General features: G+C 39.7%; 1 protein-coding gene across 4 annotated transcripts in view; it reads left to right on the top strand.

Moving 5' to 3' along the window:
• grik5 (glutamate receptor, ionotropic, kainate 5) overlaps window positions 1-19,587 on the top strand; it is a 99,337-nt gene extending 79,750 nt beyond the window's left edge. For 3 of the 4 annotated variants that reach the window (XM_026185907.2, XM_080308016.1, XM_080308017.1), the window contains 9 exons: window positions 804-1,007; window positions 1,969-2,082; window positions 2,644-2,753; window positions 3,005-3,178; window positions 7,442-7,607; window positions 8,680-8,905; window positions 10,777-10,905; window positions 13,696-13,862; window positions 15,222-19,587. In XM_026185907.2, coding sequence (XP_026041692.1) covers window positions 804-1,007; window positions 1,969-2,082; window positions 2,644-2,753; window positions 3,005-3,178; window positions 7,442-7,607; window positions 8,680-8,905; window positions 10,777-10,905; window positions 13,696-13,862; window positions 15,222-15,848 — 1,917 coding nt within the window. In that variant the 3' untranslated portion in view covers window positions 15,849-19,587. The remainder of the gene's footprint in view (window positions 1-803; window positions 1,008-1,968; window positions 2,083-2,643; window positions 2,754-3,004; window positions 3,179-7,441; window positions 7,608-8,679; window positions 8,906-10,776; window positions 10,906-13,695; window positions 13,863-15,221) is intronic. The other variant, XM_026185908.2, reaches the window with a different exon arrangement.
• Window positions 19,588-27,910: the final 8,323 nt, after the last annotated feature.

Raw genomic sequence — 27,910 nt, forward strand, 5'->3', positions numbered from 1 at the left:
GCCAAAGAGAATCAGGGAATACTCATTTTCCCTCATCTGGTGGTTGCCATATGGTCTAGGCCCAAGTGACTGTGGGCTTACTCACTTGATCCTTCATTGTCACCATTATTGTCACACCAAAATAGCAGATAAGTTAACATTATGTTGTCAGTGGTCATCTTTCTGCATAAACCTCAATATAAGTGAACTTTGAATGAGTTGTAGGTGAAACTCATTGCGAGTTTCATCGTGTTTCCGGCCTTTTGCTTAGCTGTCTTTTATTTTAGTGAACTCAGCTCTGATCCAGGCAGATCAGCTGATCTCAGTGCTGGCCCTCTTTGGCTCTACTGTTCACCTGACACCCTCCTACACATCCAATTGGCTATTTCATTCAGGGCACGCCATTGAAGCTACTATAGCCTGCAGACCAATCCTCAGCAAATCCTCTCTTTCTTTCATGCTATATCTGACATAATCAGCGCTGTATCTTTCTTCTTTGATGCCTGCTTTGTTTTGTGCTGAGGTTCTTGCTGCTGTTCTGCGGGCCTCTGACGTTCCACATATGTGTATGAAGGATGGCCCACAACAGAGCTATGTCATCAAACATAAAATCCTGCAGATAGAAATATAAATCTCCCTTTGGCTGTAGTGATCCTGACTTAACACTCTAACTTTTTTCCTTTCTTGTGTGTCTTCATGCCAGAGAGCAAATAAGCATATTCCCCAAACTTTCAAGCCATTGCTTTAATCTAGCAAATAATCTCTGATCAAGCAGATATTTATAGTTTTGGACTGAGACCTCGTCATGTGTCCCTCATGTTCAGGAGAACCCATATGTGATGCGTAAAGACAACTACCAAGACTTCCAGGGAAATGACCAGTATGAGGGCTTCTGTGTTGACATGCTGAGGGAACTGGCAGACATCTTGAAATTCTCCTTCAAGATCAAGCTGGTGGATGATGGCCTGTATGGGGCCCCAGAGCCCAACGGCTCTTGGACTGGCATGGTTGGAGAGCTAATCAACAGGGTGAGTACTCTCACTCCCTCTCCAAGTGTTACACACACACAAACACAGACACATGCACATGCACACTCCAGAAACACAGAAACATGCACTAATATTCTAAGCAGTTTCCCTACAAAAGGAGGCGTATAATGAACAGACAACTATGTATGCACACACTGCCACACCAGACACACACACTCACACTTGCTCTGTAGCCCCAAACCACAACTCTGCTGTAACTTCCCATGTTTCAAATTGCCCTCAGAGGGGAGTAAGACTCTTATCTAGGACAAAAGCTGACTTGATAATTCCCCAAAAGAGAGTGGTAACATAGCCTAAAAATCGTCTGCACCATCTTTCCTCTCTGTAACACCCCCCCCCCCCCCCCCTCCCCATTTCTTTCTGTCCAGGCCTAGTGTGCCTCTGATAGACACTCTGGTTGAGGCAGGCTAATGAGAGCCCCTCTCTGCTTAATTACCATACGGTATACTTCAATTACCAGGCTGTGGTCCCCATGTGGGGCATGCCACACTGGTGCTCCCCCAGCTCTCCACGCTTCCTCTCTCCCTGCCCTCCCCACTGCCTGATCACTCAGCTCTAATTAGCGGTCCATGTTCATCAATTAGCTTTTAATGGAAGAGATGGAGAGGAGGCAGTGCAACCAGAGACCTGCAAGGTTTTATACAGGTGGAAAGACCAGTCACCCAGTGCTTACTCGCAATTAGCCTCATTTTTATGGTGGGTAATGGGTGTGAGGCAGAGTGCACTTCTGTATGTTTCTGCAAATGTATTTTCAAGTGCATAGTCAAACTTTTAATTTTTCATCATTCAAATAAACATTTTGAACAAGAAGAGTGCTACATTAGTCCGTCTATTTTGCACTCCTACCTGACCATTTGTTGTTGTTTTTTTCTTGCCTCTCATTCACTTTCTCTCTCTCTCTCGCTCTCTTTCCACAAATCTATCTTCACAAATCTTCCAGAAAGCAGACCTGGCCGTGGCAGGTTTCACCATCACATCAGAAAGAGAGAAAGTTATCGACTTTTCTAAGCCGTTCATGACCCTGGGGATCAGCATCTTGTACAGAGTTCAACTGGTGAGGGTGTTATCTAGGCCTGTGCACACACTGGCTGATACTCGCTACAGATCTTGTGCTGGATTTTATTTCTTTTACCTTCACTGCTTTATTGCCAACTGGGTCATACAGAGAACGACAACTTGCACTTGTTAAAATGAAGCTTAAGGAATCTTATCTTCGAAGCTGATGATTGTATGTCTGCAGTATCCTGCAGGCTGCATCCACTAAGTCCACACTGAAATTTATAGGTATAATTCATATTGCTCAATAAGTCAGTGTGCTGTAACTGGGCAACAGCTTTACATTGCTAATGAGGCTTTGGATCTAAGCCAAGTATGCTTCAGCACCAGGCATTGTGAAACAGAGTGTTTATGGATTGTAGCATTAGCACTGCAGACTTTAGTATCAAAGTGCAGTGAAGGACACTGCCCTCCTGTGGTGCAAAGGGGACTCTCCCTGACAACTGAGACATTGAGACCTTGTTTTCTAACAGATTGTAGCTTCCTGTATGTCCATTAGTCACCATCTGTCTCTGCTTCTACAGCTTTCTACTTTTCTTTCTTCTCTTCTATGCACCAGGGTCGGAAGCCCGGTTATTTCTCCTTTCTCGATCCCTTCTCTCCAGCCGTCTGGCTCTTCATGTTGCTCGCCTACCTGGCTGTCAGCTGTGTGCTGTTCCTGGCTGCAAGGTCAGTGCATTACATCACACACTGTACTGATTGTCTGCAGTTCACATCAGAGCTCCATCATTTTTTATCTTGTTGAACACAAGTCACCTGTCACATATTGAAATTTCTTACCTTATGCAACCTACCGCAGACAGTTTTGACAAAGGTCGAGTGACTGATTGGAGATGACTTGAGTGATGTGACAGAGGTACATTACTGTGTTGCAGCTTGTCCTCGAGGTCACCTTACTTTACCTTTATTTTTCGCATCAGGTTAAGCCCCTACGAGTGGTACAATCCTCACCCATGTCTTCGTGAGCGCAGAGACATGCTGGAAAACCAGTACACTCTGGGAAACAGCTTGTGGTTCCCTGTTGGAGGCTTCATGCAGCAGGGATCAGAAATAATGCCCAGAGCTTTATCCACCAGATGTGTTAGTGGAGTGTGGTAAGTTATAATATGATTACAATGCATTTGTTTGTGTTTGTCAACCAGTATAAAGTCCATGCCTACTCAGAAATATGTCTTGCATTCATTGTCTCTTCACTCGTAAGTTTGTCCTTCACTGTTTAGAAAGCTGTTTATACTGAGTTGACATTAGTAGGCTGATTACAGATTCCTCCGCTGAAGGGAAAAGTTTCTACAATATAAATTTAAGACGCGGCTGGATGTGGAAGTGAGTGAGGAAGAAGGAGTCAGCTACTTTATTGATTTTCTCTTTTTATAACACAGGCACAGATTATTATTCAAAGCAGCATTCAAAGAGTATTTTTCTTGAGGGGATTTTGGCCTTTTTTATCAGACTTTTGAGAAATTGTGTAAAAGGTACTGTATGATGTTCTAATACATTTTACATGTTGCCAAATGCAAGCTATCAATTATATTTGAATAGGATTTGGTTGCGCATAGGTCAGTAGTTTGTGTGGAGAACAAAACAGGATTTACCTTTCCCATCATTCGATCTAGAAACCATTAGCAATCATAGCTATGATGATGATTTAGCTTTTTAAAACGTATCTGATTTATAAAACACTGACAAGCACCAAAACCTAGAACACTGGCTGCACCAGAAGGCTGCATAAAAATGGGTTGTTACCCACAGAGACTAAGCGAGCAGAATAGCTGATGCTTGCATGGGTTTTTGCTAAACACAAACCCCCACCACAAAACAGTAACTACTGAACAGTAGAAGCAGTGAAGATAATAGGAAAATAATACAATATTAGTAAAGTTCAATATTTAAATCATTTAAAGTTAATTTGTATATCACCAAATCGCTACATCAGACATCTCAAGGGGTTTTATACTGTAAGTTAAAATCCATACAGTACTTTGGAGAAGATCATAGTAATCAAATGACTCCCTGTGAGCATGAACTTTGTGATATTGGGAAGGGAACCTTTAGCAGAGTTGGGCTCAGGAAGGCTGCCGCGATGGCTCGGGGTTGAGGGGAAAGAGAACACAGGGAGACAGGAAAAAACACAGACTAGGAGAGATTGCAAACCAAATTTGAATTGCTGAATACACACGGGAAGTGAAAAGAAATGGAAAATGGAGAAGAAATACTCAGTGCATCACAGAAAGTCCTGCAGCAGTCTGACCCTATTGCACCATAACCAAGGGATGGATCAGGGCGCCCTGATCCAGCCTTAACTATAACCTTTAGCCAAAAGGCAAATTTTAAGTCTCATCTTCAAATTAGAGAGGGTGTCTGTCTCCTGAATCCAAACTGGGAACTGGTCCCAAAGAGGAGAGGCCTGAAAGCTGAAGGGTTTGCCTCCCATTCTACTTTTTAAAACCAGGAACCACAAGAAAGCCAGCTGTCTGAGAGCGAAGTGCTCTGTTACAATATGAAATTATGTGGTCTTTAAGATATAATGGGGCCTTTTATGATGGGAGATTTTAAATTAAATTCTGAATTAAATAGGGAGCCAGTGAACAGAAGGTGATATTGGAGAATTATAAACTTTTTTCGGATCTCTCTTAGTGCTCATACTGAAGGGGTTTGCATTAACTGGGGATTTTTAGAGAACTTCTTGAGAAACATGACAATGATGAATAATTCTTCAGCATCACTTAGCCAGGATATTTTAATTTTAGAGATGAACAGATAAGACCTACATGTTTGTTTAATATGTGCCCTGAAGGAAAGAAATGGTCAAAAATGAGTGTTACTGGAAGCCAAGATAATGCCATCCTGAGTATCTGGTTAGACATGTTTCTAATATTTTTTGGGCTAAGTGCAATTTAGATGCAGGAATTAGGAGATCATTCACGCCTTTGTGTCCTTAAGACATGCCTATAGTTTAACTACTTGATTTGTATTATCTGACTTAATCTAAATAGCAATGCAAATATATGCTATATCTTCTAATAGCAATGTCTAAGAGTATATAATAGCAAAGGTGGGCTCAGATCTCTGTAATAAAAGTTTGTGGTCAACAGTATAAAATGCTGCACTGACGAGCACAGAGATGAGTCCACTGTTATAAGAATATCATTTGTAACTTTCACTAATGCTGTTTCTGTGCTGTGATGAATTCTGAATCTTGACTGAAACTCTTCAAATAAACCATTCCTCTGCAGATGATCAGTTAACTGTTTTACAACTATTCTTTCAAGGATTTTGAAAAGAGGAACGTTGAAGATTGGTCTATAATTATCTAAGACAGGTGGATCAAGTGGTGGCTTTTAAGTAGAGGTTTAATTACTATTACTGTAGTACGTAGCCTATTGATAGAGCTAAATTAATCATATTTAGAATTGTAGCTTTAATTAATGGTAAGACCTCTTTGAAAGTCTTGTAAGAATGAAGACTGACAGAGATGTTGATGGTTTAAAGGACGAAATGACTGAAGTTCGTTTAGAAGGATTGTTACAAGAGAAAAAGTCTAAATAAATATCCATAGTATTGGCTACAGTGCTTAAAAGAAGGGTTGGAATTTTCCTGTTTTACTCAATCTGTGACAAATAGCTTTACAGAGGGCTTTTTATAGAGCAACAAACTGTGTTTCCATGCAAAGTGAAGATTTTCTAGATTAGTGAGCTCTTTAGCTGAGTTATCTGTTTTAAAGCGCATGTTTGTGGGTTATAGCAGGGAGTCAAGCATCTCTGATTTGTTGGTTTCTTTACAGAGGAGCCACAGTAATCAGGGCCATACACAGTGAGGATATTAACAAGATAATTAAGCTCTGGGAGTAAATTTTGGGTAGCTGTTCTGCATTGTGTTGTTACAAAGCATTAAAGAAGATAACAAAGAAGAAAGCACTTCTTTATATTTTGTTACAGCACTTTCCAAAAGACATGCAGTGCACTGAATTTGTTTTCCAGTGCTCTGTAGTCCATTATTATTTAACGCACTAAGTGTTATTAAGTGTTATTAAAACAAAAGGAGGGTTTTCAGGGGATACTGCTCAATGTTCAGTTTCTCTGCTATAAGTCAGGACAAAAGCCAGAGTGTGATTAAAACAGTGAGTGAGCTCATTTACATTTTGAGAGAAGAAAATTGAATCTAATAATAAATTAAATTCAATGTTGAGGCTGTCATTTTCAGCATCTACATGAATGATCACCCATTATAATTATTTTAACAGAAATGAGAACTGAATGCTATAAAGAGGGCCAAGTGGACGATGGATGACTACAAATAAAACAGTTTTCTTGTATTTTCCAATTAAGGTGTGCAAGGTTAGGAGTAAAGCTTTTGAATTAATTTTTAGTTGATTGATAACCTAGAGTGACAGATTGCTGCCACTCCTCCTCCTCAGCCTGTGCTTCAAGGAGTCTGATGCTTGATGTGACTTTGGGGTGTTGAGTTGTTTAAACTAATAAATTATGCCTTAGTAAGGTTCCTGTGAGGCAAAATAAATCAGTATTTTATCCATTACTAACCATTTTTATAAAGTAAAAACACATGTTAATACTTTATAATCACCAGATAATCAGGTTCCAAACAATACATGATTTTCCTTGTTAACTATTTTGAGTATACGGTATATATTTAAAAAAAAAATATGGTAAATACAATTTTAAGGCCCATGTCTGCAAGAGAATAGTTCATTTTTTAATGTCATTTAAAACATTTTACTGGATGTGTCATTAAAAAACTGTTTGAGTCCCGTAGTTTTATGGAAACGGTTGACAAAAGCTCACTAAGCTCACAGAAATACTAGCCTGACGGCACTCCAATAGTGAGAGTGAATGTGAGAAGAGGCACAAGAGAACGAAATAATAACCACTAAGAGCTGAGGAGATAAAGGAAGACAGGAACAGCTAGATTACAGGGAGGTGAGCAAGATGTTAAGCATAGTCAGTACATGATGTTCTCTTTGAATAAAGTTTGTAGACATGCAAGAAGTCCCATTTTCAATGTTATTAGTGCGGAGTATCTAAAGTGATGGGAAAATAGATGTGAAGCTACAATCATTGCACTGAAGTGTATTATCATTTGAAAATGATTAAGTGGGGCTATTTTACTGTGACACTTTTTAAGATGTTCAATTTGATAAACGTCCTGATGTGTCAGGTGTTTCCTTTGCTGGGTTAACTCAAACCCAGCAAAGTGTCTCTACTGATATTCGCCAAAATAACTGGTGTATTATGTATGAATTTTGCAGCTTATCAATACCATGATGGATCACTGTTGCCACTCCAGTGGTGCTTTATCTCTCCCTTCATCTCTCTTTTTCCTCGCCTTTTTCCACCTTGCAGGTGGGCTTTCACCCTGATCATCATTTCCTCCTACACGGCCAACTTGGCGGCCTTCCTGACTGTCCAGCGGATGGAGGTTCCCATTGAGTCTCCAGACGATTTGGCCGACCAGACGAACATCGAGTATGGCACGATCCACGGCGGGAGCACCATGACCTTCTTTATGGTGCGGCTCCGGTTGTGCTTGGGTTCGGAATTTGGGAATAATTATATGTGTGCTTTTATCCGTGTTAAATATTTGTTTGTGTAGCTGTTTGGATTGACTAACTCCCTAAATCGCTCTGATAGCAATTCAGGAAATAGTTGTTCATAAAGTTTTCTATGTGTTACATGTAATGGACCGCAGTGCTTCTCTCTTCATTGCTGAGAACAGAGTGAACGATTATCCTCATATTTGCCACTCTGTCTCTGAGTTTCTCTCTTGTTTTCTTTATGGCTGTTTGTGTTTGTGTTAAGTGGCTGACTGCCTGTGTTTGCTTATGAGAATGCTACCGGCATCTGTGTTGACATCTGTGTTTGTCATAGTGTGGGTGTGCGCATGTGTGTGTGTGTGTAGGTCTTGTATTTGTGTGTGGGTGTGTTAGTATAGAGGAGTGTGTGTAGGTGAGTGTTTAAAAAATGTATGTTTATATGTTGGTAAATGGCAAAATGCCAGTTAGAGTTTATTTTTCAGTCACTAGTGTTCGTCCAAATGGCGGATATAAGAAAGAATGGTGTGTGTTTGCCTACATAAGCCAGTTTCATTGCCACAGTACATTACCCCACTCAATACTTAATCCACACACGCATACACAATCTCATTGTTGTACACAGATGCTACCATCTATACCCTTTTCCTTTCTTCTCCCATACAAAGAGATACTACATGTAATTGTACATTTAATCCTGTTTTGGACCTTGCCATTTTTTGTTAAGTGCTGAACCACCTCCTGTGTGCTGATTTACTTCCATCTGTATGAAAGATGATGCATCAGCTACGCTGTGAGCAAATAATCTGTTGCTTTGCTTCACTTTCCTTTTTTCTCCCTCCACTCTCCGCGCTGCTTTTTCCCTCTGTTTGCTATTGATATTTTTACTCTGCTTGCCATTGTTCACACCTGATTTTCTCTCCTGTGTGTACTTCCCTTCCCGTTTATCTTTAATGCATCTCTTTCATATTCCTTCTTGTCGGGGAAACTTGTATATTCACCTGTAATTACTGCTGAATTGCCGTTGTTGTGTTCCTGTTTCCTCTGCAGAACTCAAGGTACCAGACCTACCAGCGGATGTGGAACTACATGAACTCCAAGCAGCCTAGCGTATTTGTGAAAAGCACGGAGGAAGGCATCGCCCGTGTGGTCAACTCCAAGTATGCTTTCCTGATGGAGAGCACTATGAACGAATATCACCGTGGCCTGAACTGTAATCTCACACAGATCGGAGGCCTGCTGGACACCAAGGGTTACGGCATTGGCATGCCACTAGGTAAAAATACTGCATCACAAAAAGGTCATGCAGCACCTGATAATGTATTACCTACTTTAAATATTTCTGTACGCAGAGAAATGTCTTAAAAATGTATCTCATAACTTTTTTAATTGCTCCAAGACTCCAAATATATCCATAAAGTTATGAAAAAGCAACTGGGAAGCTAGTAGAAATGTAACACTGTTCCCTTTTTGATAATTACAGACATTGCTGACGCATTTTAAAAGTGCTGTTTCACAGTTTGTGAACTAAAAGAATAACATGATGTAGTATTTAAAAAAATTATGCATGCAGATTTTTAGTTTTAATTATTCTGAGTGGTTCAAGTTAAAATACAACTGATAAAAAGCAACAGGTTAACATTTCAAATCCCCTTTAATGTACCTGACATGTGACTTGAGTTGCATCCATGTCATCAGCTAATTTGATGTTTGCATTAATGAGCAGTTGAACAGGTGTACCACATAAAGCGAAATACTGTGACTGAGCATCTACAACAGAGACCAGGCTGCTTAATCATAAGTGACAAGGAGCTATCTCGTTTCTAAAATTATACAATTATTTGACAAAAAGAAAAAAAAAACCTCATTAAATGACAGCGTGAGAAGCATGAGATCAATTATGCTAAATAGACACATGTAGTTGTCTGTGATTTGTGAGATTAGACCTGAAAATTGTCTTGTACGTGGTCGGTTTATTTTTTATCTGTGGGATTAGCAGCTATTTCAAATGGAAGTAACGTGCACACAGTTAATTGCTTTTCCACTCACGCCCAGCGCTCGTGATGCCACTTTTTAGCACTTAGATGAGATTGTCACTGAATCACAGTAATCTGTTCCTATGAAGAGGTCAGCCATATCTCACTGTCTATTATTGACCAAGGCTGTGGAGGAATGGAGAGAAAAAGCAGACACAGAATAAAGAAGGAAAGACCACAGACGTGAAATAAGGGACATAAGAGGAAAAAAACCAAACATATTATCCCACTCACCTCCAGGTAAGAGGCTGTTTAAATTTAAAGAAATAGGCAGATATTTTTACACTTGAATAATTTCTTGCTGGGAATTAGATGACAGATCTCCTTAAGGATATGCTATTAAAATCTCATTAGGGTGTCTACAGTTGCTGTTCATCAGCAAGCTGCTTGGCAACCCACCATAACCTCTGTTCTACCTTTTCGTGTCCTGTGCGTTATAACTTGTACCTGCTTTACTGTGTTGTCTTGCTGCATCTCTCCCAGCCTCCAGCTTTCTGTGTATCCACATAGAAGCATGGGAAAGTGGTGGGAGGTGATGCCAAATTTATATTGCTGCAGTCATTAGTTGTCCTGATTGAAATCGTTTTTTTTCTGGCAGGAGGTTGGTGTTCTCCAGCAGTGACTTAGCGAAGGAGGCATGATAATCACTGAACAACTGTCAACACTTTCTATAGAGACTGTTTATGTGCAGAAGGCCTGTCTAATAAAAGCTGCCTGTTGATTATCTTCACAGCTAAATACCATTATGCTAAAGAAAACATATTTGTCATTTGCACAGACGGAACCTTTAAACCCTCTAAATCTGGTCCAGCATATCTGGTTTGCTACATACTTTGTATGCTATTCAACCAGCTGCTGAACCACTGTGTCCGTCTAGTTGTTATCTTGCTGTCTATCTCTCACTAATCCTCTCTTTATTCTCACCATAAGATCACTTCTAGCCATCTCCAAGCTGCAGCGGCAATTCTCTTTTTCTGCTTAGTCTCTTTAACACTTAATCATTTCATGTTTTTCCCCTTTTTCTGAAAAAAAAAATCTCTCCCCTGTCTGGTCTCTTATGCTGCACCTTGCCCACCACTTGCTCTTATCCTGCCTTCTTGTTTTTTTCCAGGATCTCCATTCAGAGATGAGATCACACTGGCCATCCTCCAGCTGCAGGAGAATAACAGGCTGGAGATACTAAAGAGGAGGTGGTGGGAGGGAGGCCAATGTCCCAAAGAGGAGGACCACCGTGCCAAGGGTGAGTCGACCGCAGCTGTCTGCCTCCGTTGCGTCCTTCTCTCTAATGTCCCCAGTAATAGTCTCCTCACTCTCTGCTACCGTCCAGCTAATGGCTAATGCCTAACCTAATGTCCTTGCGAAGGGTACTTAGCACAATCTACTTTCCCAGATGTCTTCTGTTTGTCTCAGGTGGTGCATAATGTGAATTTTATTGGAGACAGTGTATCTGTTTACATGTGTGTATTAAGAGTGTGTATATGTGTGGGCAAAGCTTCTGCATGAATGACAGAGATGATGAAAACATCTCTGCGTTTATGCCACTGATGTCAGATGAAAATCTCTTTTAAAAATTATTTTGCTAACAAAATGCTTCAGTTCAGGCATTTCAGTATTGTTACACTTTATCAGTGCAGTTTATCTCAAACCCTTCAGGGCCCTATAATTCTGTTTGTCACTCAAGCACTTCATTTCAGGCAATTTAAATTTGAAACTCAGATGAAAGAGTACTGAGTAGTGATTTAGGATTACACTCACATTAAGTTTTTGGTTATTACTGTGGGTCAAGCTGTAGAAGATGGAAAGTCTAGTACTTTCCACAACGCAGCATGGTAGCATCTTTGTTAGACCACTTACTTCCAGCAGATTATCAATTAGAAAATATGAATTATGCAAAACTTACATTATGAATATTATGACAATTAAGGTGTTTTCTGATACTTAATCAACAGCTGAAATAGAAATCTGTACAAGAACAGTAGCATCAAGCTAGAGTCTGGTTAGCTTAGCTTAGCTTAGCATAGCGCAAAAAAATAGAAGATAAAAATAAGCAGCCTGCGACTATCAGCAGGTTTAAAGTGCACACCATTAGTTCTCCCATCACATAGTTAGGTCGATTTGTGTTATTTAACCTCTGTACACCACCACAGTGGATTTTAAATAAAACTGTCAAGATGTGATTGAAGTGCGTACTTTAAACTTCAATTCATGTGGTTTAACAAGACATTTAATGAGTTTAGAGATTACAGCAACATTTTATATAAAGTCACTCATTTTCAGAGCCTCAAAATTAATTGGACTAACATAATTTGAAATACAGGGACTGTTTTTAATACTTGGATGAAAATCCTTCAAGCCATTGACTGTCAGAAATCCATGGATGTCATCAAATTCTGCATTTCCTCCTTTAAAGGACTCTCCCAGGCCTCTGCGGCAGTCACTTTCACTTGCTGCTTATCTTTGGGTGTTTTATATTTAATAAAAGAATGCTCTGTTTGGTTTAGATTAGGTGACCAACTTGACCAGTGAAGAATAAACCCATTTCTTTGCCTTGAGAATTTCTTGGGTTGTATTTTCAGCATTAACTTGTGAAGCACTGCCCGATCAATTTTGCAGCATTTGTCAGAATCTTTCTTTCTTTCTTTTTGCTCTACATTTTTCTTCTTTTCACTCTGGCACAAGTGAATCTAAGTTTTCCCGTTTAAACATTTTTTTTCCAGATATCTACAGACTCTTTATTTGTTCTGTGGAAAATACTAATCTGGCCTTTTTGTTCTTGAGTGTAACTACTGGTTTGTAGCTTATTGTAAATGCTCTGTATTTGCATTCATGAAGGCGCCTCGTAATTGCAGACTTTGACAAAGATACACTTACGTCCTCGCGAGTGTTCTTGGCTTTGTTAGATGTTATGAAGATGTTTTTCTTAACCATGGAAAAAAATCTGTCATTATCCATCTTATTTGTCTTCTGTGGGTTTTCAGGCCCTCTGGTGTTGCAGAGCTGACCACTCCAACACCAAAAGACAGACTTAATTCTTCTTAAGAATGTATCAGATTTTTGATTCGGCCACGCCTAAACTTTTTGCTCTTTATCTAGGTTTATTTTTCTTTGTTCAGCCCAGTGATGGCCTCCATTACTTGCACTGACAGCTCTTCAGGCTCTATTTAAAATGACATTGAAAAGCTATCTAATGCGAATTCAACACTTTGAGCCAAAGTCAGATATTATGTTGGCTTCTTTTAACATGAAATAATGAGGGAAATAATAATGCGGTGGTGTACAAATGCAAAGGTAGAAAAATTGTGTCTTTGCCCATTATTGCCCTCAGTGTTTGTACTTGAACCTTGCCGTACACTGTTCTCTTCTCTACATTCAACTTAAATTGCACGTCTTTTTGTTATTTTGTTCCTGTTTTCTTTAGTTATTTTTCATCATTATCTAAAGTGAGCCTAATGATAGTTGTAATAGTTGGTGCTGTATGTGGTACAGATGGCAAAGCCTCTTGAGGCAAATGAACAATTAGTGCACTGATAGCAAAACAAGGCAATTTTGGCCTCATTTTTTTAGGTTAATGATTTTAAAAGTCAAGCTTTTTCACCGTGTTTTATTATAAATTAACTTAATTGTTTTCAGTTAATGAGTTATGTTTTACTAACCTCATGTTATTAAGTTAACCTAAAAAACAATTATAGAATAGAATAGCCCTTTATTGGCGATGTACATGTACAATACCATTATGGATAAGTAACCTAACCTTGATATGTTTTAGTCCCTTTTGCGCAAAGGCCCATGGCATCATGATCTGCATTTTTGCTCAAAATTGTAATTTTTTTAATTCAAAGTTTAATTTAATTTATAAATAAAATTATATAAGTTAAGTAAGAGACAATGAATCATAATTGCCAGAAGTGCTCCTTCAACTATGTCTTTTTTCACTGTGCTTGTAAACCTCCTTTGACAATAAACAGTTGCCCATTATGATGCATTTGCGCACGTATGTGCTAATCTTTGTCTCCTGTGGCCTGTTGTCAAGGTCTGGGCATGGAGAACATTGGGGGCATCTTCGTTGTGCTGATCTGTGGCCTCATTATCGCTGTGTTTGTGGCCATTATGGAGTTTGTGTGGTCGACACGCCGCTCGGCAGAGACTGATGAGGTATGCCCCCATACCTGCCCTCGCCGACCCCACAGACACACCCCAGTAGGTTCCCATGGCATCCCGCCATCCCTTTTGATTATGTTATTTGGTGTGTGTCCCTGTGTTGTGTTCGTGTGTGTGTGAGAAAGAGAATGGATGGGTTACTTTTTCAGCTTTTGCCTCCATTTGTATGTGTTTGTTTGTGCCGTAACATTCAAGGTTCACTGTGTTTTGTGCATGTGAGATGAGAGGAATGTTTAAGTACGTGGCTCTGACCTGCTGTAGCGTTCGAATTTTACGACAGCTAGAGAATCTAATCGCATGTTCTGCCTGTTTTGATTTCACTGTGCCCTTTTAGTGTTCGGTGTTTAACAGTATGGCAGCAAGTGTTTGTGAGCTAAACATGATAGTTGGATAAGCAATATTGAGAAATGCCAATATTTGCTTGCATAAAGAAGTAGTGTGAACTTTTTTCCCTGGCATTAAATGTCATGATGTATCTTCTTTTACATGCCTCACATGTACGCTGGTATTCTTCGTTTCCATTGTTGTGTGTATTGCTTCTCACTCATGTCATTGTGCGTCTCCCTCTGTCTCTCTCTCTCTCAAACGCACACACCCACACACACACACACCCATGCACACACACACACTCTCCTCCTGTCATTCGACCATCAGTGTGTGTTCTCCAATAACGAGTACTGTTTCTGTTTATGTGAGCACATGACTTTTTATAAATCATGCTTTCATTGAGAATGTGGTTGGCCTGTAGTGGACACGTTGATGCATTTTGTTAGTCATGTGTGCGTATCGCAGTAGTCATGCAGCTGGAATGATGATGAGTATTGGTGGATGTGAAAGTTTGGTTTAGAATGTGTTTATGTGTGTGTTTGTGTGTGTGTGTGTGTTTGAGGCTGTGCACAGTTGCTGTAAGAGTGAATGCTTCTGTATTTGTGCGCCTGAGTGTGCCGGCCTGCCTGTCCGTTCATGGTGCCATAATGAAGTGCCCATAAACTAAACATTTTGCTGTTCCGTGTGTTTGGATTGTAATAACTCTCTCTGCTTCTTGGATATTCTCCCATCTCTATCCATCCACACATCCTTCCTATGACCTCTCCATTTATTTTCAAACCATCTTTCCATTTGTTGGTCTCTGCGCCCTCGCTTCTCCTGCTCCTTTTTGTTTACCATGCCCACTGTGTCTGTTCTGCCTTGTTGCCGGCTTGTTCTTTTTGTTTTGCTTTTCCTTTCAATTTTCTTGTTCTCCCTCCGCTCTCCTATTTATGTACTGCCTTACCACTTGTCTTGTTCTGCTGCCTGCCTACTTTGTGTCTATGGCACCTCCTCCCCTGCCTTTGCCTCCTTTCCTCTTCCTTCCCTTCCGTCTTTCTTCTTTCCTCCCTCCTTCCGTACGTCCTTTAGGTGTCTGTCTGTCAGGAGATGATCACAGAGTTCCGAAACGCCGTCTCCTGTAAAAAGAGCTCTCGAATGCGCCGCAGACGGCCCCTGAGCAGCTCAGCAGCCTTGCGTCACCCTACCCGCATTGCTCTGGGGGCCCCTCGGCCCCTGCGCCTGGTCCGGGAGATGCGGCTCAGCAACGGCAAGCTGTACAGCGGAGCTGGCCCCCTGACAGGTGGAGCTGGAGGGGGAGCCGGAGGAACGGGGCAACCAGATCTGGGCCCTGGGCCCCAAAGGATCCTAGATGATCCGCTTGGAGCCAACACCACCCCACCTCCACCTGCCCCCACCCCTGTGATGCTGCCTGCGCGCAGCTGCACCCACGTGAGGATCTGCCAGGAGTGCCGAAGGATCCAGAGCCTGAGATCAGGTAGCAGTATAGGATCAGCGTCAACAAGAATACCCCCTTCATCCGCCCCCCTGCCCCGGATACCTCCACCCCCACCCCCATCCTCGTCCAATACAGACAGTGAGGGTGGAGGCGTGCCCAGCCCAAGGCGACTACATCACAGCCCCCCAGCTCATACCCCTCGACCCATTCCACCTCCGCAGAGCAGCAACACCTCAGACCTTCTTGGGGACCAGGACTGAGGAATGAAGCGAGTGAGGTAGAGGGGTGAGATATATGGGTGAGGGACATTTGCGCTGCTTAGAAAAAACACTGTTTCCACTGATCAGATTCATCCGAGAACTGAAATGTTTGAGATGAGGGAACAAAGGAGTAAAAAAAAAAGAAAAAAAAAGAAAAAGGAGTTGAACTCATGATAATGCCAGCCAACACGGAGCAAGAACGAGAAGAAACATGGGGGACCAAGACTTCATCCACTTCAGAACTGAAGACACAGAGAGGTGGTCATCGGTTAAGTGTTTGCATTTGGCTAAGAAGAACAGTTCAGTTTGGATAAAAGAGAGAGGAGATGCACATGACCACGCGTCAGTGCCCGCTGGCCTCCTTTTGTCTCCTTACTCCCCTCTCGTGTCACTTCTCATTTGAGGGTCCTGGTTTTCTTTCACGGACACTTCACTGGAAGCTAACCAGCCCTTTACTGAAATGAAGCCTTGCTGGTGGACATACTGTATCTGTATGTGGTTTTAAAACAGCAACTGACTTCCAGAGAATTTATTCCTGATGTTTTTTTTCTGTTGTCTTTTTGTTACCATTGTTCTAAGTGGGAATTTCAGAGTTAAATAACAGACTACGTGTGACAATATGGTGGATTATAACATACCAAGACACTTGACAACAGCTAATTGTGTTCGAGAGTTTTGTGCCCCTCCCTGTGCCCCATAGCTGCTTTTTGGATGGGATCGGGGAAGCTGGATGAAACAACTTCAAGGCAACGTAATGCAAACGGTAGCAGAGAAAACTGTTGGTCTGCCTTTCTTTACACTGTGTGTGCGTGTGTGTGTAAAATTTGTGCTTCCTGTAAGTCTGTCCGTAACTGCTCAAAACGAGGAGAACCGTGTACCCAGCAACAGCTTCTTTCTACCAATGTTAGATATTCAGACAGACACAAAAAGGGAGAGAGAGGGAGCGAATGAGCGAGCGAGCAAGAGGCTTTGAAATGTGAAATTAATGTCCCTCGTTATCCTGGGTAACGCTTGCCAAGCCCTTACTTCTTTTTCACCTCTGTTCACACCATGTAGACAAGATAGAGAGACTGGGCGAGTCAGAGACAGAGAGGCAAGATAGAGACGAGCCGGAAAAGAGGAGGTGGAAAGAGCCAGAGAGTTAAAAAAGGACACTACTGAATTTGAATAAGAATTCCCTCACTGAACTACTTCCATTAATAGATCTGTCCTGATCTGTTAATTCTGGGCATCTTTTAAGGGGCTTGTTAATGCGCCAGCAGACTATAAATGCGGCTTCCTCCCATCTCTCTGTTCGACAGGCTATCTTGGCCGTCCACAGCAGCGGCTCCTGCCAGTATGATAGACTCAACCCAGCCTTGTCAGTACCGTCTCAAGCTTTTGATCACCTAATTACTCCCCTCAGTGGCTGGGGACCCATTCAGGAGGGGGTCGAATGCAGGGAAACGCGCTGATAAATAGATGTAGAAGAAATGTTTTTTCTCTCTGGCTGGGAAGCGAATCTGTTTTAATTATGTTGTTAATGTTATAGCCTTACAGTTTTGTGAAACTCCAATGAAAACAGACTCTAGTGTACAAGCAAAGTGTGCCTAAAGGGAGAAATACTGGTGGGTTTGCATGTTTTTGCCCTTTTGCTTTAAAACTTGTTCAGTTTTTGCTCAACATACAAGACCTTTTTAGACCAGCTTCAACAACTGTGGCACAAAATACATTACATACAACAGTTATCAGTCTGGATTTTTTAATTGTCAACAAATTGCAGTTCAACTAGGGGACATGTTCCTTTGTATCGACCCTGTTAAATACTGACTGCAACAACCAGTGCCTGAAAATAGTCCCCCAGTAAATATAGCCTTTACTATTCTTTCTCCAACATCTGCTAAAAACTGCAGTTCCCAGCTGTGTTGCCTTTTTAAAATGGGACTGCACTCCGTGTTTCAGCGGGAATATAGACATTGTTTACTAATCCTCCATCTTCCCCTGTTTGTGGGCACTGCCGCCGTCGTATTCACTCAGATGCAGTGTAGTGCTCGGCCTGTTGTGGTCTAATGGAAAAAAAAAAAAATCAGACCAGCTTTATGTCAGCAGTAAATCCAATTATTTACATGAATGCGAGAGAGGCAGCAGGCGTGTTGTTCTCCTTAGATCAAATATAAGCGTAATTAATTTTACACGCTGCCACGGTATAGCGTATGTATACCTCTGCCGAACAGTTCATGTTATGTTTGCATGATTAATGCAGACATATTACTCAGAATGTTAATGTTCCATTATTATCATGTGCAGCATTTGCATTTTCTACAGGTCACTGACTCGATGTGCATTGAACCTGTTGCCCAGTCAGTTTCCAAATTAATCCCTGCTGAATGATTCTCTACTTAGTGGACTAGGGGCGTTCGATACACCCACTTAGTTGTGGTTAGTGTACTTACAGTGACAGTTGTAATAAAGTCTTTCTGGAACACCAACATTCAAGATGTAAGAGTTAGCAAATGCAACGGTTACAGTATAAGACAGCGTCTGTGTTTTGTTATTGGGTTTCTTCACAGATTGATTTCCTGACAGAGTTTATGAATGTAATGCTTTAGAAGCTGATTCCTAATTATTGGAAAACACAGTGTCCCCGCTCCCTGCCCGCATCAGTATCTTTCTTTTTTGTCTCCCTCTAGCCCGTAGTTTGGAATTGCCGTTCTCCAACGTAAAGATGTGTCCCCTATTATCTTCCAAATCCCAACTGCAGCATCCCATAACCAGCAGTAATGCTAAGTGTGTAAGATAATGTGCAAAGCCACCAGTTCACCCTTTACAAATCCCTCAGAAAAATGAAGGCATTGTTGTCTAGACTAACACTGCATTGCTATATAATGTTATGCATTTTGCGGGGAAGCAGGTTTGTTGACACTGTTGTGCTCCAGATAACGAATGATAACATTGTTTGCACACATTATGCCGTTTCTTGTTGAATGATTGCTGTCAGCAGAAGCAGGCTTGATTTGATGCCTCTCTCTCTCTCTCTGTTTACTTCTGCCTTTGTGTCCAGAATGCTGACAGGAGCGAACCTTTTTCACAAATCTTTACAGCACACACAAACAAAAACACACTCATCCGCTACGCCTTCGTCTCCGATTCCTTTGTTGTCTAAAGGCTGTAAACCCACCGGTTGTTTGTTGTTTTCAAAGTTGTCTTCTGAGTTTCTTTAATGACTTCCATGGTTCATACAAGCTCCGGAAACCTGATGTGTGACAGTACCACACAGCCATCAAGTGGCCACAAACAGCTTTAAACCATCAGCTGAAAGCATTTACAAGCTGCGGTGCATTATTGTGGAGAAGCGAGAGGAAGGTACAAGCTCTAAAAAAATACATTCAAAAAAAAAAAAGCCAAAATATTGCTAGTATTAATCTAAATGGGAAGGGAGGGTCACAAAACAGATCCAATGGGATGTCTGAACATTCACTCCACGAAACAAACATTTGTTTACTTTTATGTTGTTTTCTTTGGTATTTTTTCATATTTCTATACTAGTGCTAAATGGATTATTAAAACTAATGACTATTATGATGAAATTGTTATTATTACTATTGAAGACGAGAGGCTCTGTGGTGTGTGTGTGTGTGGGTGAAGGGTGGAGGATGGGAGGTGTTGGGATGAAGGTGAAATGATGTTCTTCAGAGCCCGCCCTGTTGTTCAAACCTATAGACACACAGACTTCTTTTGGAATAAAAATATTCAAACAGTCCCACAGTGGTACGTGTCTTTGCTTTTTTTAATAGAAAGCTCACTGATGTCATGTTTTTATTCTAATAGAGGGATGAAGTGATTTAGTTAAGGGCCAGATTTTAGAAACAAACAACTCTTTCAGTCATTTAGGCCCTCAACGTCAATAAATACACAGTAACGTGAAAAAAGAGAGTTTTGATAGGATGATATCCTGTTAAAAGTACAAAAAGTACAACCAGTGATTCAGTAGTTTGCAGAACTACTTTCAGCAGCAAGAACCTCAAGTAATTGTTTTCTCTTTGAAGTTATTCTTTACAGCATTACTTCTGTTCATTGAGGTTTGCAGACATTGGTCCCTGCACAGCTTAAGATCAGTCATGTTGAGGTCTGGACTCTGACCGGGCCATTGCAACACCTCTATTATTTTCTTTATTTAGCACTTCTGTTGTAGATTTGCTGCTGTGCTTGGGATTATGTCCTGTTCTTTCTCCTGGCAACCCTTCAAAACAAGCCATATTTCTTCAGCTTTTTTCTAATTGTACTGTCATCAACTTTAACATTTAAAATGCCCACTAAGGCCTGTAGAGTCTGAGAGGTAGCTCTTGGGTTTTTGGTTTTATGTAATATCTCTGAGCATTGCAGAGTGTGATCTTGGGGTGAATTTGCTGTGACGTCCACTCCCAGAGAGATTGTAGCACTGTGTTAACACACACCTGAATGCTCCAGACCAGCAAACTGCTAAAACTTCTGCTTTTGTAGAGGTGCTCACACTTGCTGATGATCACTTAATCAAGCTGATTTGATTAGCACCTCCTGGCTGCTACCTACCCTGTTAATTCTCATGTAAACACTAAGGGTGTAGTTAGTTTTTCATAGCGCTGCATAGAGGCCAGTGAAAACTTTCTTTTTCACATGCCTGTGTGACACAACACCTTCTGATGCTGGTTTTACTAAATATTTTGACCAAACTGAAGACCTTATATGTACTTTATATTTTCTTTTTTTTTTTTTTACAAAATGTAATTTAATTACTACATAATAGATTTTTATTTCAGGTTTTCCACACTTAAACTTTACATATTTTTTTTTAGGTGGTAACCTTAACCTCGCTCAGTGATAAGCTGATATCAAAGTGCTTTGATACTTTACAAATACAAATAATAGTACTGGTACAACAATGTTATTGAGAAAAACTACCCAAAGGATCATAGTAAAGGTAGCTGTTCTGCAGAGATACGCATATCAGACATGTATCACTTAATACATACACACATAGGATATATTCATACTGGCTCACTTGGACACATATGGACTTTATATACTTTTATTTGATAGTTAAGTAGTTTAAAATGTATGGAATGTGTGTATTTCACAAGGCTTCTGGTTTAAATCGTATTGATGCATCCTTAGGCTTTTTAGCATAAGATTTGAATCTTCTGTAGACCGACCTTATTTAAAATTTTTACCACCAACAGTAACTGTCAGACAGATATAGTGCAGTAGAGATACGAACTTACATTTCAAGTACTAGCACAAGTGCAAAATGTAAATAGCGCATACACTTAAATGAATGTACTCTTTGCAGTTTCTGTCCAGCACTGAATAATGCACTCCCTCCACTCTTTCTCACGGACAAGACAAAACTCTAGAGTTCAAGAAGAGAATAAATCACCACCTGTCAGATCTGTCAAAACTTTTTTTTCTTTTTTAGCAACAAAGTTCAGTTATACAGCCAATCTAGAGACCGTTACACAGAGAAAAAAACAACAAGAAAAGACACAACAGCTTTGTGTTCACAGCACAGATTGTTAAGATAATCAGATTTCTCAAGAACTGACTTTCAGTATTAAAAACACACACAACAGATTCAAATGAGCTGTCAAACTAGTTTACAACAAGAAAAAATGATTTTGTTCATACAAGCTCTGACAACACCGAGTGAGCAGACACTTTCACATCACACCCACAGACTCACACTGTGGGGAAATGCTGTTTGAAAACCAGAAGGTGACAGTTCGTAAGGTATAGACCAGTATGGTATGTTTGCAAACCACATTTTCACCCTTTTTTTTCTCCCCTGTTAAAATAAAAAAAACCAAAATACTGCAACACCTGCAGACAGGACTGTGACATGATCATTACACAAATGTTCAACAGAAATGACTGGGAGAGATATAGGAGGACTGTTGTTATTACTACAGCCTGCCTACACACTTACAGAAAACAGTCCTGGGTTTTTGAACATGTTGTATGATATGGAGATAAGCAGGCACCTAATTCATAAGAACAAAACCTCGAGTAACAGTCCAGTCAAGTTTACGGTTTCACAATCAGGCTGCTGTCATGCAGGAACACTCCAGCCTTCCTCTCTACTCACAAAACCTCTAACACTGTACAAGTCTCAAAACCCGGCAGCAGAACAGGAAACAGGAGTACATGCTTTAGTTGTGGCACATCGTGACTTCCAGTTCAGTTGAAAAACAAACAAACTAAAAACAGCTTAACAAGGTTTTTCAATTCAAGCTTGTTCTCTGTGAACGAGCAGTTCTGTTCTCAGTCTCTGCTGCTGTCAAATAAAGTTACCAAAATAAATAATACATCCTGGTTGTGTTATTTTTTTAAATTACTTTTTATTTTTGGTCTGATTGGTTTGGAGGAAGAGAAGCGAGCAAACACTTTTTCTTTTTGTGTGTCCCGTCTCATGCTGCCAAACTTCATGTTTTCATCTTTTATTTAAACAGAATTGTACTAAAAACACCTTCTTTGCAAATTTTGAACAAAACCAAGAACAAGGTGTGAGTTGTAAGGAATCTTCTTTTCTTTTTTTGTGTCCATTTCCCGTTGTGCACGGCGAAAATTTACAACAGATCATCCTACCTACCACTGATTTACATTGCATTACTTCCACGTAAGACTTGTGGTTATAAAGTTTTAAAAACTGGATTAGAGCAGATTTATGCAGTTTAAATTGGCTTGAAATAATGGAAATCAAACAACCACAGCTCAGCTCAGGATACAACATTCAATGCAGAAAAAAAACAAACATTCAATGTGTGTGATTTGTCTAGAGTAAATGTTAAATAAATAATAAAATTAACAAAAATGCAGTGTATGCCATCTTGTCATTTATTTTTTTTGGCAATTCTGGACACACAGCAACTCTAAGTCCTGCCTGAAGTTAATGCATCCACCGAGAACAATGTCACCCTGCTCTGCCAATTTATCCAAGAACCAAACAATACAAAAACTACTCAGGTTCAGTGGTCTCTCCTGCAACCAGAGCGGACAGAAGGAAATATGGTCCTCGTCATTATTTTTAACAGCCAGTTTGTGGTAAATATTCCCAATTCTCCACTGAGCGAGAGGGTGAAGTTGGCAGGACAATCGATAATTTGCAGACTGTGGAAATTGCAGATGCTGGGTCGTCCACCTGCAGCATTGTCATCTTTCCCAGTGGTGAATTTGAAGGAACCACTAAACTGGTTGTTAAAGCTAAGTGAAGTATCATATGCAACCTGCCTGAGTAGTGCCTTGTCAAAATTAATTGTACTCAATGGCAGACAATCTATACAAGCGTGGCCAGACCGAAACAATTACTGACACCAGAGTGGAACACACTTTTATTTATGCTCTGTTACATTTTTCCTTCCTGGCTAAATTCTTTTTGCCGAATAGTTACTTTATAGTTATGTTAAAAATATTTAATATGTAGGTTTTTTTCTCCTAGTAGGAGTAGGACTACACCATGATGGCCCATATATAATATGTCTGTTATTATGTAATACTGAGTTGATACTTACACTTAAAGCAATTCATCTGCCTCACATCCACGGCCAATTTAGAATCACCAAGTTGGGGATTGGACGACTGTCTGCTTGGTGCCTGGTGGACAACTTGCTCTATCTCCTGTCCCAGAAAAGAATGTCTTTATAAGGACAAAGGCTCCATAGAAATGGTTTTGCAAAAAGATTTGCTTGAATAACAGTAGTTACTGGGCTTCAACCACTGGTTGGAGCAGCCAGAGTTGGATTTGTGACCAGTGGATCCACCACTGGTTTTAATTCCAGAGGCAAGACTCACATAAGTTTAATTTGTCATTAAATAGCAATAAAACACTGTGAGTTAGTATTTAAATTGATCATGAAATGACTGAAGTTTAAGTCTTACTGTCACGTGTCCTCCCCCAGAACAGCCAAAAGAGATGGTGATATTACCAAAGATGATCGATGCTGGACTGTTTGAGCTGATAATAGTGATCACAGTAACCACAATACATGTCACTGTTATCAGAATAAGGTAATTACAAGTGTGTGTGCAAGTCTGAAAGCATATAATTTGTCTGGCACCAGGATTTTATGATGATATATTAGTAACATGACAGGATTTTTATACATTAAACACATTTAGCTGAACTCAGATAGTCAAGCTGTAACTAACTCCATTTTTTTTATCACTCAGACATCAGACATCTTTAGTCAGACCATACTGGTGAGTTCCTCTTTTCCCAGTATAGCAAGTTCAGTTCCTTTTATTAAATCCATTCTGTCTCTCAGATACAGTGGATGCAGTGATGTGTGACTGAAAGAGGTGAGCTCAGTTGATTTGGCAGGTTTAAGTTTTCTTGTTCAAATTTTGATTGTTCAGATGATTCATCTGCTTGAACAATAAAATAAATTTCAAGCCAACTTTGATGAGAACAAAGAAAACAAAACTAAGCTCTGAATTATTACACATACAGGTGCAAGATCTTTTCTACGGTGATGCAGATTGAGACTGAGGGTGTCGCACTTCAAAGAGAGATACAATCCAGCAATTATATATATGTTCTTTTTCTTGGTGATGGGAAAAGGCCCTACAGCTTCATTATCTTTTTATTTACTATCATATCATCATAGCCATTAATAATTAAGTAAACCTTAGGCTTAAGTCAGCCTCAAAAAAACATCAAACTCTTTCTGAACGCAAGTCTGTCAGAACAGTAACAGATGTGTGCTTTGTTCTGTGGTTTAAAGCAAGCATTAATAAAACATTAGGTTTAACATTACAGTAAAACTCCTCGTTTTGCAATTTTACAATGAGCCAAAAAAGAAGAGTTATAGGAACTGTTGTGATATCACTCAGAGCTGAAGGGACAGCACTTAAGGGGTTTTTGTGGGCAGTGGTGGTGCACTGTATGTGGAAGTGGGGGTGTGAGTTGTCATCTCAATAAATGAGGCTTCTTTTTTTGGGTGAACACATTTGGTGCATTGTGAAATGAAAAATACAACAAAGAAGGCCGAGGAGCTAGAAAATAAATATATGTGACAAAAATGGGACAACATTCCTCTCCCATGAGCCCAGCAGCTGGTTTCCTCAGTTCCCAAATGTTTATGGACTGTTGTTAAGAGGGGATGCTACACAGTGTAAAATCCAGCATTCTGTTTGTGATATTTACATTTTACACACTGTCTTAACTTTTGTCAGAATTCAAATCATGAGCGAATGCGACTTTTTAAAAAAAGTGCTGTTGGTAAACGAAGCGATTAAACAATAAGAGTCCAGTTCTGAAAGTGGGTGCTTTCAAGACCAGCTGTCAACATAAATGATGGCTGTGAGTTTCCTCTTCTTTAGGCCAGTAATGCAGCAACACCCCAATACAACAGGGACCCCGTGTGGTGAAATGATGAACAACACTTCATCTTGGTCTTGGTCACTGAATGCTTTTAAATTGCTGTTAATATGCTGCATTAATCCCTACAAATAGGAAGATTCAGTATTGTGATCATTAAAAAGAGTTGTGCATTACTAAATCAATAACAATAGAGTAATATATCAAATCATATTGGGAGCAAAATATCAATTAACATCTGTCTTTTTTGTATATCATTGCAGATCTGCAATGCTTAGTGTTCAAATACTCAGTTTGATGTATTCTAATTTATTATGCTTTCCAAATACAGACCACACAGCTACTAGTCATGATGGAACTTTCTGAGAGCAAAATTAATTAATGAAATAAAATTTTAAAAAGTCTGCCAAAATGTTGTGAGAATTTTTGTAACTTTTAAGCAGAAATGCCCAAAGTCTCTTCCTGTGTGACTTTCTTAGAGCTATTGTAAATCTATTTCAAAATCATTCCCTTCAAACCACCAGTCTTATCTTTGCCATCTATTTCCTGCCAAAACTGAACTCATCATACCAGAAAAGAGAAACCGCAGAATTGGTAAGGTCTGTGAAAATGGAAAAATTTACGCATCAGTAGCATCAGCAACAACAACAAATAAGTATGTACAAAAGTATAGCGGTAGCAGATCTATGCACTCTCTATGGGACTAAATGACAGATAAAGCGCTGCATTGAAGTTTCTTGAATTTGTCAAAAAACAAAACAAAACAACAACCATAAAAACCAAAACATTAAATAGTAAATAAAGAAACTTTGATTTAAGAGCTTAATATTGTAAACAGCAAATAAATATATAAAGAAATAAAAGTTTACTGCAGACAATATTTCATACCCTCAGTGAAATAACACAGCAAATGCTAGAAAACTGCCAGTGATAATGATGGTGTTCTGTACACGGCTGCACCATTACAGAAACTTTGCAAACTATATTTTAACAAAAATTACACTCACAACGCAACACCTGAGGACAGGATTGTGACTTTTATACTGAGCAATGTTCTTCACAACAGACTGCAGCTTTACAAAACTTACAAACCGTACACTCCATCTTTTCATTTCATTTCTTGTATTTGATTTAAAGCTGCAGAAGTAAAGTTTCATATCATAAATAATCAAGTTAACTTTCCATTGTATTTGCCACGTAAACATTGGCATGACATACTGGTTTCTTCATTGCCCAGTGCCTTCTCTATTGATTGTGTAATTTTCTACTTTAATCTTCAACTTCTTCTTTGATGGTTTTCAAAGGAAAAATAACTTTCTGTATTCTGTGGCATTAGTGGCAGCACTCCTCTGCAGGATAAAAGGAGTTGGCTGTGTTACTTAAATCTCCTGCAGAAATACATACAATATAAACACTGCAGAATTAAAATCAGGTGCAGTTTGTTTTTGCAGTAGTGGAGATTACCATAGAAGCTTTTCACTGCATCATGGTAAAAGAAGAAGTTATTTGCATTGATAAAATGTTGGAGGCTTGCAGAAAGTAGCTCACTGTGGCTGTTTGTTCTTTTTTGTCCCTGCAATACAAAAAACAAAACAAAACACTAATTCCAAATAAATTGGGACAATATGTAAATGTAAATTTATCCAAAAATATATAATATAGAAAATGTATGAAATGCTTATATTGAGAAAATGTGTACTTTTATTTCATTTTAACAACGTGCCTAAAAAAGGTTGGGACAGGGCCATTTTTACCGCTCAGTAGCGCCCCCTCTTCTTTGAACAGCAGTCAGTAAACAACTGGCAACTGAGGAGACCAGCTGCTGGACTTCTGTGAGAGGGATGTTGTCCCATTCATGTCTGAAAAAGAATTCTTGGGTCTTTTTTTGTGGTAGTTTTCTTTCCATGATGTACAAAACGTTTTCAGCTGCCTAAAGGATGCAGGCAGACGAGATAAACTCTCAGACTCTTCTACTACAGTTTTTGTTTTAATAGTTGCAGTATGCAGTTTAGCATTGTCTTGCTGAAATCTGCAAGGCCTTCTCGGCGTTACTTTCAGATAACTTCACATTTCTATTTGTCTGATCACAGAACAGTTCCACTTTCCCTCAGTCCACTATAAATGAGCACTGGCCCAGAGAAGATGATGATGTTTTTGGGTCATGCTCACATATGACTTTCTTCTTTGCAATGATAACCTACATTTCTACAGACAACAACTTCTAGAAATGTTGTGTGAGAATCATCCTTGTTTTTAATGCAGTGCTGCCTGAGAGTCTGAAGATCATAGACATGGGTCAATCCTGATCATCAGCTTTGTTGTTTTGTACAGAGTTTTCTTCAGATTGTCTGAATCTTGTGATATTATATAGACCACATAATGCAAAGTCTTCATAATTCAACATTGAGGAAGAATTTTCTGTAATTGCTCCAAAATTCATTAAACAATTTGTTGCAGACTGGAGAAACAGCACATGTCTGCTTTTGGGTCGTAAATAATGCCAAACATATTCTTTTGTAATTTCGAGATTTGAGTCTGTGTGGAGGGTGTTTTATGCACTGTTTCTAAAAACATTTATTTTATATAATAATCTAATAGTTATGAATCCATGGGTTGTTTGCTAAAATATCCGGAGGTTATTCAGTTCAGTTCAATTCAATTTTATTTATATAGCGCCAAATCACAACAGCAGTCACCTCAAGGCACTTTATATTGTAAGGTAGATCATACGATA

Source organism: Astatotilapia calliptera, chromosome 11 (assembly GCF_964374335.1).
Source record: "Astatotilapia calliptera chromosome 11, fAstCal68.1, whole genome shotgun sequence".
Taxonomy (NCBI): domain Eukaryota; kingdom Metazoa; phylum Chordata; class Actinopteri; order Cichliformes; family Cichlidae; genus Astatotilapia; species Astatotilapia calliptera.